Raw genomic sequence first — 20,504 nt, forward strand, 5'->3', positions numbered from 1 at the left:
AAAATTTTAAAACAGGAATAATCATCCGGAGCAGGTACAAACATGACAATGACTAATGCTGTCCTCCAGCCTTTCATCAACTGCTGTTATGTCATTTTGTTGAATTAATAAATGCTAAACATAAAAACTGCCAAACAAATCAGTCTCTCTGCAATGCGATGAAAAAACTGGCATGGTCGCTTAAGAAGAGAAAGGTTCCACAGATCTTCTGACCTGACATGAACTATTTTTGTCAGCGATTTCCAGTTTTCTGTCTCTCCATGATGTGATTTCTGTTTTCTTTAATGAGTGAACCAAGTGCTGACTGCAGGAGGTTACTCTTTACACACCCATAAGTCCACACATGTTCACAGGACAAGACAGTTAATGGGTATGGCTGTTTGTTACTGTCTGTTCTTCTACTTATAGCAAGTCTTGTTGTTGTTCAGATTTTGTCTGTCTAACTTTTTAATCATTGCACTGCTTGTTTTAACACTGGTTTCATCCTGCACTTCTCTGTTGGATCAACCATTTGAATGTTCGGAACTCATTTACTAGAGTTGGTGATCATACATCAAGACACACGCTTTCCCTTTACACTTTGATCCCAAATTAATCCAAGAAAAGTCAAATCAAGCCTTTACATTCAGCTGAATGACAACAGCTTTGTTGATCCCATTAAATGTGTGTGTGATGTTTCAGTGGGCCATACCTTTTTCAGTTTTATCATTGTGTTGATAAGTTTTCTCTCATGTGATGAACAGGATCACATAGCTAAACATCAGTCCTTATCCAGAGGAAGGTTCAAAGATGAACCTGGTACGATATACCATGAAGCCAGTTCAGCATAGCCAGGCTTTCTTTGCATTAATTTCCCTGACAAACCCTAAAACCCCAGTTGGAGACACTGATTTATTACTGATTTATTACTTATTATAACAGTCGTTATAGACTTTCCTAACTCATTATTTCTGCTCCAGGCTCTGTGTGCATATGCATGAAAGGGGTTATTTGACATGCTTTTTGACTCTTCTTCTACACAAAATGGATTAACTGAGTACTGCCTGTCAGAGACTTTATTAGTAGAACAGGTGACAGAGATCCATAAAGAATATAAAAAATATAACCATAAATTGCAAAACTCTTGCTGCAAATATAAGTCAATATTTCTCCAAATGATCGCTAATTTGGTAACTTCATCACCACAAGCACACAGAGCAGTAAAAAAAAAAAAAAAAATCATATATTTATTTTACTGCTCAGCACACTCTCCATCCTTCTGTTTATATCCAAAGTGAGAATTGTGTCTAAGAGTTGTGACTTTATAGACTTAAAGCTGGTCTCCTCCCCAGCTGGACCAATAGTGACACACTTAGCTACATGTTCTCCTTAAACTGCTGTCTTTCCGAGTGTCCAATAATGGGCTTGACAGATAACTGGAATATTTTATGGGAAAAACCAGATGTTATAAGGACAGATGGCTTCAGAATCACATCTCCTTTTGCAGATGATTTGATTTTGTTCGTTTCATCAGGTGGTGGCTTCCAACACGCACTGGAGAGGTTTGCAGCTGACTGTGAAGCTGTGGGAATGAGAATTAGCACCTCAAAATCTGCTGCCCCTACAGGAGGAGTTTAAACATCTCAGGTTCTTGTCCATGAGTAAGGGGAGAAGGGTGGGAAGATTGACAGACAGTTTGGGGTGGCATCTGCAGTGATTCGGGGACTATATTGGTCTGCCATGGTGAAAAGAGAGCTGATCACAAAAGCGAAGCTCTCGATTTTCTGGTCGATCTACGTCCCTACCCTCACCTATGGTCATAGACTCGGGTAGTGACCAAAAAGGGACAGAATAACTAAGCGACTATAGGACGTCTGGGAGTCTGTTCTTAGGCTGCTGCCGCTGAGACCTAGACCCAGATAAGCAAAAGAAAATCAATGGAAGGATGGGTCTTACTTGGGTTGGCTGTAACTCAGGAGGTAGCATAGCTCATCTATTAGGTGGAAGGTTGGTGTTTAAATTCCTGGTTGTTCCGGTCTGCGTACCAAGATTCCTTGGGCAAAATATATTGGCAATATTTATTTTACAAATATAAGAGATCTGTTTTATGACTAATCCAGATTTGTGTGATGATAACCTAAATATGTGCATTTCTCACACGTTCTGTCATCTTTTAGGGCATCTAGTTTTACTCCAGATGCCAGAAACGAACTTTCTGAGTGCAGTGTTACGATTACAAAGAGGGATAATGATGAAAACCTAAAAATGAGTCACAAGTAGTGACTGTGTCCTTCAGGAGAAATACTTTGATGGAATGAAATGATTGGATGATGGTAGTGATAGAGCCCTCACCATTGGATGTAGTGAGGAGAAGAAGGCAGCACTCCAACTGAAGCCTGCCACAGTTTTCTGCTTCTCCCCTCAGAGTAGAGGAGGAAGGTTGAAGGGGATGGGAGAGAGTGCGGGGGACAGCCATTCATCCTGAACTGAGGGAAGCTTTCCAAATCTCCCCCCTGACATTCTTCTGGGCTCAAAGAAGCCCAGGGACAGAAGTGGGCTAAAACTGGCACAGACCGCCTTGGTGTTGCCAAGGGCAGCCACTTTGCCGAGACGTTGCTGGGGCCCAGTGATGTTTTGTCTTCCCTTCTCACCTCACTTCCTGGTTTGGAAGTAGGCTGGAGGATCATTAACCGCCAGAGGCACCACATACTATACTGTATGTCCAGACCAACACAACTTCATTCTGTTAGCTCTTTATTCTTCACTGGCAAACAGCGGTGTGGCTTTTCTTATTTCACTAGAGACAAAATCTATTCAGGTTTGTTCTCAGGTTGTAACCTGAAGCAAAGAATGTTCATAGCTGACGTAGTTACACACACCCGTCAGTTAATAAACAGGGTCCCACTGTTCCATGTGTGCGCTCCATCGCTACAGTTTACAGAATACTTTTGAGATTAAAATTGTTACATTCTAACTAGTCACTGAATCAGTGGTGTGTTTTTATGTATGAAAGGTGCAAAGTGCAAAAGGTGTCACCCATCAGATTTTATAAACAGTTATTGGGAGACCTGTGTAAAAATCAAAACATTTATTACCGTAGAATCAAAGTTTTACCGTAATCCTCGGTCTATCTCTGCATCATGCTTCCAAGATCAAGTAAACTAACACCTTTTAAGACTTTTTGACTTTTTTAGTTATCGTGCCTGTCTATACCATGAGTAGGCATTTGCAGAATGAATTATTTAATTATACTGATATCTGAAACTTTTTAGAGTACAGGGTATGAAGGATCAACAGAGCTGGAAGAAAAGAATCAGACACTATCACAGCCAACTGTCTAACATACCACTGGGATCAGTTTGTCAAAGACGATTAGCTCAAATGTGTTGCTAATTGAGTCTGATACTGAGATTATAAAGATAGTGTCTGCGTGGCTGTTTAAAATGTGAGCCTAAATCTTATTCATTTATACAAAGTTTTCACAGTTGACAACCATGCACCATTCATTTTACACTTACACATTACACAAAGGCATCTTATTCATATGTCTGTGAAGGTTCTCAGTTATCCAGGTCATCGTAGTCAAAGGAGCTTGCAAAGCGTCTGGACTTCTTTAAGTTACTTGAAGACGTTTCACCTCTCATCCGAGAAGCTTCTTCAGTTCTTTGCAAGCTCCTTTGACCATCTTATTCATAGTATAGCTCTAAGTTATATATTTACACGGTTCTTACACAGCATTTAAACACTTGCCAGATAATGTGTAGGACTGCCTTACAGTTTCAGTTGCTTTCCTGTGAACATGGATATAGCACATCTAAACACGTGCTGTGGTTTCCTGTATTGGGGCTTAGGCAGAGGTGCCTTTGGGTCTTCAGGTTCCCGTCACAGTGTAGTAAGGTTTGGTACCAAAACTACAGGGTATGGTTTAAGAAAAGTTTATCCTCCATTCTACCACATTAACCATATCTCAGTACGTGTCTTTGATTGACTGAGAGATAGATGAATAAAGTCATCTACAGCTAAACTAAGAACTACAGGAAAAATGAAAAGAAGGCAGTAACACGCATCAGAAAATAACAAAACGCACAAGCACAAAGGTACAAAATAACACCCCAAAGAAAACTATAAAATAATACAGAACATGAATTTTAATCACTTCTCAAAACCTAAAAAGAATTGATGAGCTAAGAGAAAACCAGAAAACCAAGGGCCCCAGACTCAGGGACCATGACAGTTGCTCTGTGTAAATCTATGCATATTTTAGGTGGAGATAATCAGTGACGGTCAACACAAGTTTCTGAAATCTGCTTTTCCCTCACAGAAGCATCTGAAGCTGCTGCACCAACACAAATGAACTTTAATGCCTTTCATCATTTTGTTCTTAGACTGCACTATGGCAATACTGACAATATAAAGTACACAGTTACTACAGTTTAACAGATAATAGGCTGCATAGCACGTTCTATTAGGATATATTTATGTTTGTTTTTGTTTTTCAGATTTGTAGACATTTGTTCTGACAAATCTCTGTCTGAGCAATTTCAGGTGTTGAATAACTGTTGTCACATGATTCTTTGTCAGTTTCTCTTCAAATACCAAGGCAGAGTCACCGAACATGACTCAATGTGTTGGCCTACACATCTTCACTGTAATCACATAAATATACAGTCTGCCATTCTTTAGAAAACATCTTTAGATTCACTGTATTAACTCAATGTTCTGCATCATGTGAACTAAATCTAAGAATGAATCCTCTTAGCTCCAGAATCCTCTTAAGAAGTTTCCATTCTCTCTGCCTGCCTGAGCAGCACCAGACCATTGCAGTGTCAACTCCACTATAAGCGATAAGAGTTCAGTATCAATTTCAGGAACCTTCAGGAGGTTAATAGGAAAGGAATTAAGGAATCAATTTAACAGAAAACCAAATTTACAATTAAGAAACATTTCCCAGTACCACAGTCTGAACTGTCAGTCCTACAAGAATAACTGCCTTCTGTATGGATCCAACTTGAATTGGTTTGTTTCTAGTATGAAATTATTTTTCAGATAGTTGCTGTGTTAAAATGCCTGTGATAATGCCTTCTGAAGTCTCCTATAGTTCAATTCTGTTTTATTTATATAGTGCCAAATCACAAGAACAGTTGCCTCAAGCTGTTTTACATTGTAAGGTAATAATACAGAGAAAACCTTAACATTCAAATGATGCCCTGTGAGCAAGCTCTTGGTGAAGTGAAGGGATTTAAACAGGAAGAAATGTCTATAAGTCATCAGAGCATTTTGTAAAAGGAAACAAACGAAGCCTAAGCTCTGATTTTCAACTCTCACATGCTGAATCAAAACTGAATTCTAATAGAAAATAGCTGATTTTCTACTTTTTGTTGGGCACCAAACACAAAGGTTACATGTATTTCACTAGTGTCACTTCAATGAGACACATTCGTTCAACAACTAATTGTGTCAGAAAAGAAAAAATATCACTTTCTTTAATCACGAACTGGAATATTTTAATACGCCTCTCTAAAATAAAAAAAAGTGTCACTTTCCTTTGCTGCATCAGTAGAATTTCAAAATGTAAAAACCGATGGGCTCCATCAGCCTGATGGGCTCCATCAGTCAGCCTGTGACCCTGACTGATGAAGTGATAGAATTTAAAACACAGCAATGAAGCGTGACATTGAACCACTAAAGGTAAAATTTCTGTAATTTGAAATAAAATAACTGTAATTGTAAGATTCTTGGTTAACAACAATAATTAAATTTTACCATTAAAAATATAATTTTGTTTCCTTGTGTAAGGAAGCTTGTGCTTATTGGTGGATTAGCCATTACAGAAACATAGCAAACTATTTTAGTACTTATCAATGCTCTGCACTAAACCTTATATTAAGCAGCGGCCTGATACATTTTTTAATGACTCTAATGTGCCACTTTTTAAAATGCAATACTCGTGAGTGCAAAAAGCTGACTGACTTTATTAACCTCTAAGTGCAACTGCAGTGCTGAGTGATCATTCTGTGAGGTCTGATTATTGTTAAATTTAAAATAAATTATGCAAGAAATGTGTCAGACAGTAGTTAGACACAGCCTGTCTGTTTTAGTGTTATATTAATTTAACAGTGTGTTAAAGAAAACGGAAGCGCTATACACTATCCGGTTGTTCAGTCTGACGTCACTAGCCGTGTCTGGGCCTAAACTCTGCTGCAGGTCCATATATCAAACGATCACTATGGCATTACTGAGAGTTGAAAAACTGTCTAAAGTCTTTCATCTTTAATAAAATGATCAGCGTTCTCCTCTACCAGGTGTAACAATTGAGTTTAACATCCAGGCATCCATGAAAACGGAATTTATGACATTTAACGGAGTTAGAAGTTAGCAGGAAGTTAGCTCGCTAGCTTCTATCTAAATACAATATAGCATGTCCTGACTGCAGGGTTTTGGAAACAAATTCAAACGTACTGTTATCACTTCCAGCATAAATGAAGACAGAAAACTAAACAGCAGTGATGTTTGTAGGGTTACTGAAGTTTGGTTAGCTGGTATATAATGATGTGCTACGTGACCGCTAGCGACACAGCTATGTTAGCATAATATAAACAAGCTAACTTTTTTTCCACTCGATAAAAGTTAACGTGAGTGTTCTCGGTCGTCAGGAACAAATGTAATCGCATGGCAGGATGCTGTAAAAGGACCAAACTTCAGCCAGGAGAGCAACTGAGATAATCCATCCACAATACGAGGTTAGTCATTCATATACTGCTGCATGGGCTGGGCTGTAGTTACATCCTAAGGTTTTAAAAACTGAGCTTAAATAAATGGTTAGCGGTAATAAAAGCTGAGGGAGGTCAACAGTGATCACTGACTGTTTTAGGAGCTTTTTGAGATTAAATAGAAGAAAATACAAAACATTAAACATGTTAACAACACAAAAGCCATATTAAACGCAGACTACTTTAGACCCGGAAGTAGGATTCGTCACGTCATCACTTAACAATTGGATACACAATCATCCACCCATTCACACAAAAATGTAGTTTAACTTTAAATCACTTTTTTGTAAAACAACACTTTTCATTGGTAGCCTGCCACCACAACATCCTGTTTGATCAATGAATAGATAGATGCTCAGCAAAAACTTCGCTTGACAGAGAGAACGTGTGTGCGTGTGTGTGCGTGTGTCCAGTCTTGAAATGGTAAATCTGGTGATTTGTATTGTTTTCACTATAAATAACGTAGTGGCCAGAATCAGATACAGATTATTGTATAGAGCGCTGTTGTTGTCTGACTATTAAATTCATGACATAGTTCCAGTAAATCCCAAGGAGACCAGGTGAACCGATAGTAGGAAGTAGCTTAGGCTTCATGGTGTAAACTGCTGAGTAGCTGTAGCTTAGGAGGTGGAGCAAGTCATCTACTGATTGGAAGGTTGGTGATCCAATTCCTGGGTGCTCCCATCTCCATTCAAGATACTAACCCCATATTGGTCTCAGATGCATCTGTTGCAATGTGAATGTTACATAAAAAATACTCATGTACAAAAAGTATAGAAAGAATATCCTTTGAGTTCTCAAATAGAATATAAAAGTCCTATTTACTGTTATTTTATGATATTCTATTGGAAAACCACATGTAATACCCAAATCATATGTTCCATCCATCCATCCATTCGCTACCGCTTATCCTTTTCAGGGTCGCGGGGGGTGCTGGAGCCAATCCTAGCTGTCATAGGGCGAGAGGCGGGGTACACCCTGGACAGGTCGCCAGTCTGTCGCAGGGCTAACACACAAGGACAGACAACCATTCACACTCACACCTAGTGGCAATTTGGATTATCCAATTAACCTATCCCCACAAACTGCATGTCTTTGGACGGTGGGAGGAAGCCGGAGTACCCGGAGAGAACCCACGCAAACACGGGGAGAACATGCAAACTCCACACAGAAAGACCCCGGCCTGATGGTGGAATTGAACTCAGGACCTTCTTGCTGTGCAGCAACAGTGCTAACCACCGTGCCACCGTGCTGCCCCTCCAAATCATATGTTACAGAACAAAAACATGGTAAGGACACCCCCAGCAGGAGTGGTCTCCCCAAGCAGGACAATACTGCTCGACAGTGTACGAAGGCAACTGCTCAAGAACATCTTGGACGCACAACAAAGAAGCTAAGGCACTATGCTGACATTCAGAATTGTAATATTCTGCTGTGACTTTGCATCTGCTGGATGAATAGGAACATGTCTGATTCACAGAGGCCCGGCCCCAAACCTAAACAAACAAAAGGTTCCACAAAGTCATGGTGTCAAAAAACACCGGATACCTATCAAATCTTTTTCCATGCCCCTATGGGTCTGAGCTGCTGACATGTATATAAAGCAAGGGTGTGCTTTAATAGTGTGGCTAAACAGTGTGTCTTTATACTGCATAGCTAAACTATAAGCAATATATCATTTGTTAAAGAGCTGTCTACAACATGTTTAACAGTGTAAATCAGTACAATGACTCTTTGGAACTATTAGTCTGCATCCTTAATAGTTACTCACCCTCACTCAAGCTTCTATTATGAAATCAGATTGTTTTTAACACAAATTCAACTCAACCAAATGATGTGTGAGCATTTGAAGGTAATGGCTACAATAAAAAAATGTGTCCTTCATGGGATAAATGCTATAAACCAACAGCTGCTTCATGAAAATGGAAATGAAATGTATGCGTCATTGCTGACAGAGGGACAAACACAGGGTTGTGATTTCATTTTTCAGATTTTTTAACATCTGAAAAATGAAATCAGATCTGAGTTCTGGACTTTTGGTAGAAGGAAATTATCCCATTTATGTTTTGATCCAGGCTACAGTTTAACACTTCTGTGTCTTGTTTGTCATATTTTTCTTTTCATGAGGCTCCAAATGTTTTCAGTTGGTGAAAGGCGTGAACTACAGGCAGAAGCTCGACACTTTTACCTACAAAGCCATACTGTTGTAACAGATGCAGTATGCAGTTTAGGATTGTCTTGCTGGAATATACAAGGCCTTACCTGAAAAAGCATCACCTCTAAAAACCTGTCAGCAGTGATCCTGTCAATTCTATAGACATTAATGGATTCTTATACTATCAGAGATAGAAGATTTAGAACTGAGTGCTGATAACAAGCTGGATGATCTCTCTGGTCTCTATCATATTGAGACTATCTCTGCAGTCTGTTACATTTTCATATGTATGGGGAATGACCCCCCCCCCCAGGTCATGTCGCGTGGATATTTCTCCTCCTAGGACATGGCGTCCACATATGGGGACATCACATTTTGGGTTGTCAAGATAACAATACTCAGTTTTGCACTTTCAAATTTCTTTCAATTGAGCCATATTGCTCAAAGGGACACAATTGTTGTTTCTCATTTTGTTTTTGTACTCAGGAAAAATGCTGCTGTGTTCAGACACCAAATAAAAAGTTTTCCACATGATTACTCAACTGAAATAGCAAAGAGAAATTAAAAATGCATGCCATGAAAGAGTTTGGGTCTTAGGAGGCTAAGACACTTGATCTGCACTTGTTCCAGTGAGTGGTTGTGTACTTTGTGCGGTACAGGGTTTGGTACAGTATGTGGTTTAGTGTGTGGTGACAGTGTGTGTGGTGGGGAGCCTGTTTCAACAGTCTCGCAGGATTTCTTTTACCCCTGGCAGGTTCTGGACACCCCAGCGATATAGGCAATCTGCAGGTGCCTCCGCTCACCTGGCTTCCCTCACGAAGGAGCCTGCTATCGCTACAGGTAGTGCCTTGGCCTCTTTGTGGGTGCTGCGGTGCCATCTTTGGCTCTCAGTCCCAGCTCCAGCTGGACGACCAGGACTTTCTGATGAGACTGTCTGTCGACTCTGCAGTCATGTTTGGCCCAGGGACAGCCCAACTCCTGCAACAGGCTCGAGACAGCCACGGTGTTGCACAAGAGATAACAAGTGGCCTGCTCAGGCGCTCTGCAATTAGAAGGGAGCCCAGGTCTTCCACACACCAGGTGGCTTCTAAGGTTCCAGCATAGGGCCCTGGGGACCTCAAAGGTGGAGATCTTTTACAGACATAGCATCTGCATGCACCAGAAACAGGGAGGCATGTGCAGCTGAGGCTCAGCTTTCCTCTGGCCGTTCCCTCTCTGCCGGGCAGCACAGGGTGGCTTGATCTGCTCTGGGGGTGTATCTCGCGTCGTGCTCATGACCCAGGGCATCCACCTGCAGTTTCCCTCTGCTGGGAGGCCGGGCCTATTCTCCAGTGGCCCCTACCTTGCCCCTGTCCTTGGGCAGGAGACAGTAGGGTGGATATCAGGAGGAGGATGCTGACTCTGGTCTCCACTTCCCTGACATGCCTACGGCAAAGATGGGAAAAGTGGGTGTCTCACAGGCAATGGTGGATCAGCAGGATGGCTGTAGGACCCTATCTATCCAGTGCCCCCCCCCCCTGGCTCCACATATTCTCTGTTTCGGCGTTCTGTTGCTTTTGGCCGGGACATTGTGGGAGCTCCCAGTTCGGAAGGACATATTTGTCCCAGGCGAGCGGATCTCTGTCCTATCCCTTCCCCACAGGGCTCTGGCAGCTGCCTAGCCCCTGAGAGGGTGAAATTCCATACCCAGGGCTGCCAGCCCATGTGCTAAAGCTGCAGGAGCCCCGTGCAGATCCACCAGGGCTGCCTACTCCCTCGCTCAGGATTGTTATATTCAGGTGCACGGTCCACAATTGGACCCCCAAGAGACTACAGCGGATGCCATCCTGCAGTTCCTGCAGTCCCAGCCAGAGGCGGGCCGTGGCCTCGGTTTCCCCGTGGGACCTAGGCTAGGTCCTTGACGCCCTTCAGCACCCTCCTTTGAGCTGCTGAGGGGCACTGACCTGAAGTCGCTGTCCCTGGTAACAACCTTCTGCTGGCCATACTGTCTACCACATGGATTAGGATCACTGCAGGTGGTTTTCAGGCACCTGGTCTCCCTGCTGTCCCCTCCCACCTGTCCCAGTCAGTGAGCAAAGCTCACAGTTTTTGACTGTTTTGACTGTTTTTCTTGTGAAAACAGTCAAGATATAAGGTTTACCTTTTACTTTAACCTGAGTTCTAAATCTAAAGCCTAACTGTATTTGAAGACAGGCAAAACAGACTCAACCAGACTTAATCTTGTTTGTCTGTGAGTTTTTAATTAGACTGATTATTTCCTTTGTTCCCTGATTGCCAAGACTTGGGAGAAATATTGGCAATCAACTAAAATGACATCCTCTGATTGGTCGGGGATAAAGCTAGGGTCGACACCTTACACTTCATATGCTAAAGATCTTCTTCCCCATGAATCACCGTATCAGACTGCTGCTGTCATTGTTAGTCCAGTGGTGCAAAAAACTTGACCTGAGTCTTATTAAATATAGTAAACAATATAATATATAACTGTATTTCATTATTTTAGTTACATAATCACAATTACCTATTTTATTACTTTTCACACAAACACATGGAAATATTCAAAGAGGCTCAACAGTAATTGGAATCATCATACAATAATAATAATAATAAAAAAAAAACGCATCTCCACCAAAACACAATGAATTTCAAGGCATTTCAATGGGGGTTAAGGATATCTGCACTGTGGCTGTGCAGCAAACATATGCACGTCCACGTTATCAACAGTGTTTCTGGTCATTTTAACTGAACAAAAGTGAAATAGATTTCTTAACAGCAATTAAATATTTTTTTAAATGTCAAGAGGCTATTAATGTGTCTCTATGAACAAATGGACCTCGACCGCCTGTGATGCAGCTGTAATGTGCTGTGTAGGCTCAGAATGATGTGTCACCACTGCCATCTTGTGGGGAAAAAGGTGTAATACAAACTTTTATTTCACTGAATATAACAATATGACATGTTTACACTATAGTGTGGCATGATCGGGTGTAGGAACGATGACTGATCATGATCACGGTGCAGACTGAGATAACATTTTGCAAAGGCTGAACTGTCATCACAATTAATATAAAAACTCCACAGATTAATCATCTGTCACAGAACATAAACCAAAGAGATGATTTTGTTGTTAGCTACAAGAACAGACAAACAAAAGTCAACCTAGAACATAACCTGAGTGAGACGACTACAATATTACTGCACTACACAACATTATAAAACGCAGAGAAAGTGTATTGCTGCAGGAATAAAATGTCTACAATCATCCTGTAAGTCCCACAGGATTCCTTCCTTTGCTTATAACAGCAATTCAGTAACTAGTTTAACCACAAAAAACACGGTTATTTAACACAAGTCTCATTTCATGGATGCAAAGTGTTACATTTGGCCACAAATGTGCACTATTACAGCACGGAGGAGTTTTATTACAGCATTCTGAGTGTAATTACTACAACACATTACACTAGAAATAATTGAAGGCAAAGCTCCCACTCAGTGTTGACTGATTCAGTGCAAATGTTGTTACTGAATATTTTATTAACCAAACACTCAACTGTTTCTAGATCATATTAAATTAGAGATAAGGATTGCAGTTGTGTCATTTAGCTAAATTGAAATCTACCCTTGCTCAATAGTCGGCAAGCTACACGTAAATCAAATGAATGCAGATATGAAACCGCTATATATGCAATATAAATACATCTTCCACGTATCTTCTGTCCACAGGAATAGACACGATAGCTACAAAATAGTTCCTTCCTCAAGTATGCACTACAGTGTACAATGTAGAAGTGTTGCATACATAAAGGTATCAAGGATCAGCTCAGTAAAAAGAAAGAGCCAGCTCCTCCATTGTGCATCTGTGTGCTGACATGTGGGGCTCAGTGCCAGTTACGCCCAGCAGGGGGCAGTCTTATCCGATACATTACATCAGGCAGTCAGACTTGCACTCATTTCTCAGTGTTTGTGATGGTTCTTAAATATTGCACTACAGTCACAACGGGTGTTCGGGAAGGAGGAAGTGGAATCACGGCTCATCTGCGATCATCTGCGATCATCTGGGCGTCAGTCGCTACAGGCTACAGATACTCTTCTTCTTTAATGTAGAGGATCTCGTGTGCCGAGCTGGGAACCTGAAAGAAAAGACTGGCCGTCAAAGGCTGAAGAGATGTCTCCATAGAAACTAAATCCAGATATATGAAATAAATTAAAATACACATTTGGTCCCTGACTTCAATGTAATAATTTACTTTTCTTCCCATTCTTAGTAAATATGTACAGCATTTTAATGTAATATGATCTTTTTGGATGTGTCACAATTTCTAAAATGTCCAATATTGTCTGTCACGTGGATGAACCATTTTCACTTTCAGGTAATTGGTAGCTAAACAGAAACAATGTTTAGCTAAGGCTCAGCTTGCACTTACAAAACTGGGAAAGAGACATTTTATACACAAAACCTCTCCAACAGTTTTACACAGTGCTCCATTTTTCTATGTACAGGCTGACTTTCTTAAGCCACTCGAATCTGTCATCAATGACTGACAGCGTCTGGAAATGTGTGAATGAATTAATCTCTAGACTGGTCCAAAATTTCAACACAGCAATAAAACCCTCAGTTTTTAGTGCTAGTAGCTAAAAACAAAACACTAAAAATGAAGAAAATAAACAAAAACTAGCTAAGATATGTGCTGCTGTTTTAGTGAGTTGCGTCAGCCAGTCTAAGGAGTATTTATTGCTTATTTCTGTGACTGTGTATGAAGCACTTGTGCTGTTGTGTTGTTTCATTGTCAATCTCTTCATCTATTAACTGAATTGGAAGCATACATTTAAATCTAAACCTTCAGTACGTAGAAGAGGACAGGACTTTACATTGCCCCTTGGGGATAAATAAAGTCTTTTTGACTTTGACTGAAGCTCCTCATCAGATTTGGTGATACACGGACTGTTGAAACAGTTGAAAGCATATATGATGCTGGCTTGAACTTTGTGTATGTGCTGCTACTGAAGCGTCGCTCGTTCTTGCCAGCAGATGGTGCAGCTTGGACTGCAGGTATGAAAGTGCTGATGATGTGGCTCTGCTGTTGTCGGCCTGCCTTCACTGACATAATGTGCCCCTTTTCCATTTAGTGATGCTATGTTTATTAAATGTACTCTTTCCAGATCCTATCTCCTCCATCCAGGATTTAATCAAATGGTCAAAACTGATCAATGTCTGTACCTACCATGCCATTCTGAGTCTAACCTTTTCCAAGCGTAACCTGGAAACTGGGCATAAAAATAGATACGACTGTGTTGACTATAAATTTGTTATTGACTGCTACCTGACCCTCCTCCTCCCTCACCTGAAATAAACTTACTACCTTCAGCGGACATGTCCGCTCCTCCTAGCCTGCTGGTAGCGCGGTCCACTTCAGTGTTGACAGGCTATCACTCGTGAATTGGAGCTGCTTTTACAGAGCAGGTTACTGCTCAGGACCACAGACAAAGCAAGAGATGGACTTATTTTAAAGGTAAATAGAAGTAATACTGTGGCCTTTTTCCAGATCGGACTCAGCCTTCCGATGGGGCTGGCGGGAGCGTGACTGCACATGCAAGTCAGTCATTTTGCGTCGATCAGTGAGTGTATTACTTTATTTAACAGTTCTATGTGTCTCGCTGTCTTTTATACTTGAATACATCAAGAGTACGATTTAAAAAACTGGTTATTAAAAAAAACTGTTGGTGTTTTTTGTTCTGCTAAAACATCTTTTAGGTCTTTCTCTACGCAGGAAAAACACTGCACTGCTGTTTAATTGGAAATAATTGGAAAAATGCTGAATACTGAATCTCACAATCTGCTCCACTGACAAATGGTTCCCATTAATGTGCAGTGTACATTTGCTTATTATCAGCTAATACTATTTTCTTACTCATATTAACAGAGGTTGAATGATTTGGAGTCTACATATATTCTCAGACAGATTATTTAAAAGTCAAATAAATACTAGTGGAGTACGTGATGTAATATAACACCGCTAAATTAAAACTACATTTAAATGCATGCTGCGGTTAATAGATTTGTGGTGTTTGAAAACGAAACCTTTTCCTTGTTAAATACAGAGTTAGGCCCCGGTCACACAGGCCTAGAGGTGGGTCAACCTTTTCACTACCGAGGATCCCAACCCCAAATGTGGATGACAAATCCTCCAATACCTCTGAGATGGTGACATCGGAGAAGAGGGGGAGGGAGGATGGAGCAGTGAAACAAAAATAAATGGACGTTAATTAATAGATGCATCATTCGAAGTAGAGTGTTTGGAGGGCAGCCCAGCTCCTGAAATTCAGATAAATGATCTGCAGTGAAAAATGTTGGTTTTGCTTTGTTACTTTTACACTGAAGTTCTACATGCTCTGTTTCCGTCGTGTGTCAAACATCTTCAAGTTCCAATACAGCTTGAAGAGTAAAAGGTGAGTCCGGTCTGCATCTTTCATGCAAACTACAAGTTAACACTGCAGTCTTATAACAACCAAAGCAATCAGATGAGGGATTTTATTTGGCTGGTCTCTAGGCCTCTAAGGCAGTGAGCTCGTTCACTATGAACCTGATATTAAATAGTATAATTCTGCTTTCACTATTTAAGCAGTGGAGTTCCTGCCAGGGGAGCTTTTGCTGCTGTTTGTGGATTTGAATTCAGAACCTGACACACAACAGAGATCTGCTTGTTTTTCTGTTCACATTACTTCAAAAAAGGCTTTTTATAAAGTGCGCTCGAAGGGAAACTCCAGAGCTTTTACACATCAAAGTCTGTTTACAGGTAACAAGGAGTACTACTGCATGTGTGGAAAAACTTTGTAAAAAGTCATTTGAGGTCCCAGAGGGAGCTGCGTGAAGTCTGACAAATGTCCTCAGGTGATGCCACTGGAGCAGGAAAAGCAAAAAAAATATGGCTGCATTGTGGGTAATGTAGTCACCAAGTTTTGACAAGAAGAAGAATGCATGGAAATGCAAATAAAGATCTTTTTAACTGGATAGGGAATCTGCTAATAATACCAGTGTGAGCGGGGATGTTATTTTCAGCCCACTTACAGCTATTTTGTGTAAAGCAGGCTCAGATCAGCAGAGGCTCTATCTCAATGGGACAGATGTGCAGTGAGCAGGTAGTCAGACTGTTAAGGTCCTTTTCAGAACGTATTACTCACTAGTCCTTCACCACAGAGTGCCGCTCGGCATGAAATCACAGCTGCTTGCTGAGGTTTAGAAACAAATAAACAGGTGAACTGTGGGTTGCTTATGAGAGACAGCATCTGTCACTATGGATACCAACAGCTGTCCTGATTGTTCAGCGGTGAGGTAATGCAACTATTCTCTGGTTTACTCTACAGACTATACATAACCCTTCCACTTATACTAAGTCCATGTGTACCTGGTTGACTCCTCCCACTACCAGGAGGCGGTCTCTGATGACGATAAAAGAAGCGGAACATCTGGGGAAGTTCATTGGAGCCAACCTTTCCCACTTCTTCTTCTGAGCATGAAAGGCCTCCACAGTGTCTAGTGCTGAAGGCTCATGACCTAAAGAATGGAGAAGAACAGCTCAGCTAATAATCTCTATGCTTTATTCTAGTCCTCTATACATCCAGTTTACAAAGCTAAGACTAAAATGTATTTAGTCTGCAACCCACGTCCATCCCAACATGTCCTTTCATTCTGTTTCTGACTGAATGTCTTATCTGTGTCACTGATGGCTGCTCTGTACTGTGTTGGGATCTTCTTACTGCTGTCCTGGTATTTGGCTTTTCATGTATGCATGTGGAAGGGCATGGAGGTCCCACAAGAGAGCCATGCCAGTATAAATTACAGTATACTTTACTGCAAATGGAGATAATAATCTTCTCTTGATTGTTACAGTAAAATGTATCAAATGTTTGAACTTGCTTGTGAGGCCTTGTTATACTTGCTGGTGTGCAGGAGATTTCTCAGGGGGAAGCTCATGTTTACAGAGAAGTTTCAGGATTTTGCTTAGTTAACAAAACTGCCACTGATAATTTATTCAGACTATCTAAAGCCCAGCAATCCAAAGTGTTCAGGCAGTAAAAAGTGATTACAAATCATCAAGTCCTTGTGTGTAGGTTTTTCAATCAAGCTGATCAGCAGAAATTAGTTTGCAGTTCATCTCTCTTACCAAGTCCTCCTGCGACCACCATCCGTCCACGCAGGAAGGCAGCAGCAAAGTCAGCTCTCTTTGTTTTCATCGCCACTGTCTCCTCTGACTTCAGCCAGGTGCCTGAAAAAAGGGAAAGGATAACAAGCGACAGCTGGGGTGAGCATGTTTGTGTGTGTGCACAAGCTCATAAAGTAGATGAGGTGAAGTCTGGTGGCACCGTAGTCCACCTTCAGCGAGATAGGATGCTGCTGAGTTTTCAGAGGATGACCTACCCAAACAGGTCACCCACAAGGCAGCTGCAGCCAGGACAAGGATCGCACACACACAGGCAACAAGGACAGAAAAAGGTTATAACGAATTCAAAGTACAGGAAGGGAGAAAAGGAGGGTCAAAATAATGTTGGGAGGGAGTCTAGTTGAATGTGTGTTAGGACACTGAAAAAGTCAACAAGAAAAAACATTTATCATTTGGGCTGACGCTGCCGGAAACATTGTCATAGCCGTCATATCATCATATTTCACTGCAGAGCTGGTAAGGTACGTTGCCAAGCTTTCAAGTTGCTGGGAGACTTTGTTCTGTTTCAGTCCTCAGTGCATCTAGGAGGCCTTATCGGGCTGTAGCTCAGGAGGTTGGTGGAGCAGGTCATCTGCTGATTGGAACATTGGTGGGTACATCCCTAGCTCCCTGCCTGTATGCCAAATATCCTTGGGCAAGAAACTAACCCCAAGTTGCTCTCCAATGCTTCCATCGGAGTATGAATGTTAGTCGGAAGGCACTGAAAACAGTGATATGGCATGCAGTGAGTAGAAAAGCGCTATATAAGAATCAGTCCATTTACCATCTACACATATATTTATAATTGTGGTTGGTATGATCTGAATGTATACTAACCATTCAGACCATTTAACCAGATGCTTTTTAAATTTAACACCTATTACTTGTGTAACAAAATTACATGTAATCAAATGACTTAAAGTCAGCATTTTGGACACATTTGTTTGATTGTGTCAATAACACCACTGCATTCAAAACTGAAGCCTCACTGCTGGGAATTGAACGCAGGTGCAGGGTTAATTGAGCGCTAATTCTTATCCACCATCAAACAGCTATTGGCAGCTTTAATCCTAAAATATTGGTAACAACATTAAAATCATCAGACAGGTCACAGGTGGGAAAGACTTTATAATTTAATCTCCTTAATCACCAAAACTTAAGACGGACAGTGTTTTCTTCAGTGCTGTCTGATGTGGTTGTCACGGGGAAGTGACATCTGCGGCACTCACGATGATAAAATGTGTAGTTGATAGTAACAGGAAATGGAAATTCAGCCATGAAAACAATGTTTCTCTTTCCCCAACAGATTCTGCAAAAACTTCTCATTTTACTTTCAGGCTTTGTTGCTGCCAAGCTTTGTTTATCTGAAGAAAACCCAGACAGGAGAAAATCGTGACAGAGGAAGACAGATAACTTCATTAGGGAGTGAAGGAAAGCGAGGGAGAATTAAAAAGATAGAGACAGAACAGGAGAGAAAAGGAATGTCTTACACTTTATCTTTGTCTATCTCACCTTTCTTCTCTCTCTGCTTTTTCTTTGCACTTGTTTTTCCCCCCATTCTCCTTCTTTACCTTCTCTTCCGCATTGCCTTGTTCCTACCATTTTTCTTTCTCCTTTCTCTCTCTCTCCCTTTCTTCCTACTCAATCTTTTTAAGAGGTAGAGACAAGGTCGAGAGCGACAAACAGAGGTAGAGAATGAAAACGAGATAAGAAGCCAGATGGTGAGTCTTGCTGTGTGTTGCAGCAGTGTGTAATGAAGAGCCGTGCTTCTCTTTCCAGCCTGGTTAAGTTAAACTAAAGGGAACAGAGCAGAGATCACAGCTGGCCGTCCACTCTGTTCTGTTTTCTCCATAGCAAAAAAATCCTGTCTTGGTGTTGAACATCATCTGTGCAATTCAAAAAAACCCAGAAGTTATTTATAGTTAGGAATCAGGTTAGACCACCAAAACATGGTTGTAATGTTGAATAATGTGATGCATAATAAGCAGATAAGCTTTAGCTTCTTTATGTCGCTTATTATCAAATTGCTTGTTAAAAAACGTTCACACACAATCACAGCTTTAAGGCTGTATGTGAGTCATTTCATAACACTAATGTCCAACAGACTTGGATCAGATGTTAATGGAGCTTTAGTGTTCCAGCTCTACAGTACTAAGTCAGTGCAAATTTCAATAGTCTGACTGAGCTTTCTTGCTGAAACCATTGATACTCAGGTACTCATCACGACTAAAAACAGCTACTGGATTAAATACTTATTTGCAACAGTATTGATATCAAGAGTGGCGCCTCTGCCTCCTCCAGCTGACATACAAACACATAAACAGTAGCCAGCAATTACTGACAGTCACAATAGCAATCTATTATTATTAAAGTAGTACGATTAATAGACGGTGTTCATTAAACAGGATAATACAGTTATATGTGTCTACAGTGTGACTGAGGCAGGAAAAACTCTCCCAGCCACTAACGACAGCCTTACCAACTCTATTTGATCAGCAATGAGACATGACGAGCGCGGGACAACCTCTGACAACCTCACAATATTGTTTTCAATTTGTTGTTATTTTATTTTATTCTTTTGGGCTGTACTTATGTTACTGTATTTTTTGGCACTATGTCAGACAACTTAAGTACAGTCCTGTGACTGACATTGTTGTTATTGGTGGTTTGGCTGTATTCAGGAGGTCGAGCAGGTCATCCAGTGATTGGAAAGTTGGTGGTTTGATTCCTGGCTGCTCTGTGGCAGCATGCCAGAGAATCCTCAGCCAAGAAACTAACCCAAAGTTGCTCTTCGATCATTGAAGTGTGAACGTTAGATCGACAACACTTAGGCATAAAAAAAAGTGCTTGTATGAATGGGTGAACGAGGCATGGTGTAAAAAGTGCTTTGAGTCCTCCACGAAAGTAGAAAAATGCCATATAACATCCAGACTAGTACTATTTTTATCTTTGTATTAAGAAAAAACATTCTTCCCCCGTGGTGTCAAAATGGCATCAAGTAGTTTAAGTGTTGGTACTGGGTTTGATATTCTAGTATTGTACCAACCCTACCAGTGCAAAGACATCTCAAGCAGATTATTTCCTGCTGTTTGCTGCATGTGAGAAAGGACAGTTGTGGAAAATATCCTGACCTGATTCACCAGAAATTGTCCAAAGCAATATCTAAAAACTGCTTGATTTTTGCATTGTGAAAGATTCTGGATGTATGCTCTGAATCATCGACATTTAAGCTGCAGCAACAGAGTCTTTTGATTAAACTAAACCTTAAGAAGATTAGTTATTTTGGGAATTGATGGTAATTTAGTCCAGTAATACTGGGTCATTTTTGTAGGATGTATTTTGAAATATTATATAACAAAAGTGCTGTATGACAGCAAAACAATCTCATGTAGTGATATGTAA

The 20,504-nt window shown here is 40.8% G+C and overlaps 1 protein-coding gene across 1 annotated transcript in view; it reads right to left on the reverse strand.

Annotated features, from left to right (window-relative positions):
- Positions 1 to 11,804: 11,804 nt before the first annotated feature.
- klhdc8a (kelch domain containing 8A) overlaps positions 11,805 to 20,504 on the reverse strand; it is a 67,911-nt gene continuing 59,211 nt past the window's right edge. Inside the window, 3 exon segments of the mRNA XM_026169014.1 lie at positions 11,805 to 13,034; positions 16,308 to 16,456; positions 17,067 to 17,168. Of these exon segments, the coding sequence (XP_026024799.1) occupies positions 12,981 to 13,034; positions 16,308 to 16,456; positions 17,067 to 17,168 (305 nt within the window). The 3' untranslated portion in view covers positions 11,805 to 12,980.

Source organism: Astatotilapia calliptera, chromosome 5 (assembly GCF_900246225.1).
Source record: "Astatotilapia calliptera chromosome 5, fAstCal1.2, whole genome shotgun sequence".
NCBI classification, from domain to species: Eukaryota; Metazoa; Chordata; class Actinopteri; order Cichliformes; family Cichlidae; genus Astatotilapia; species Astatotilapia calliptera.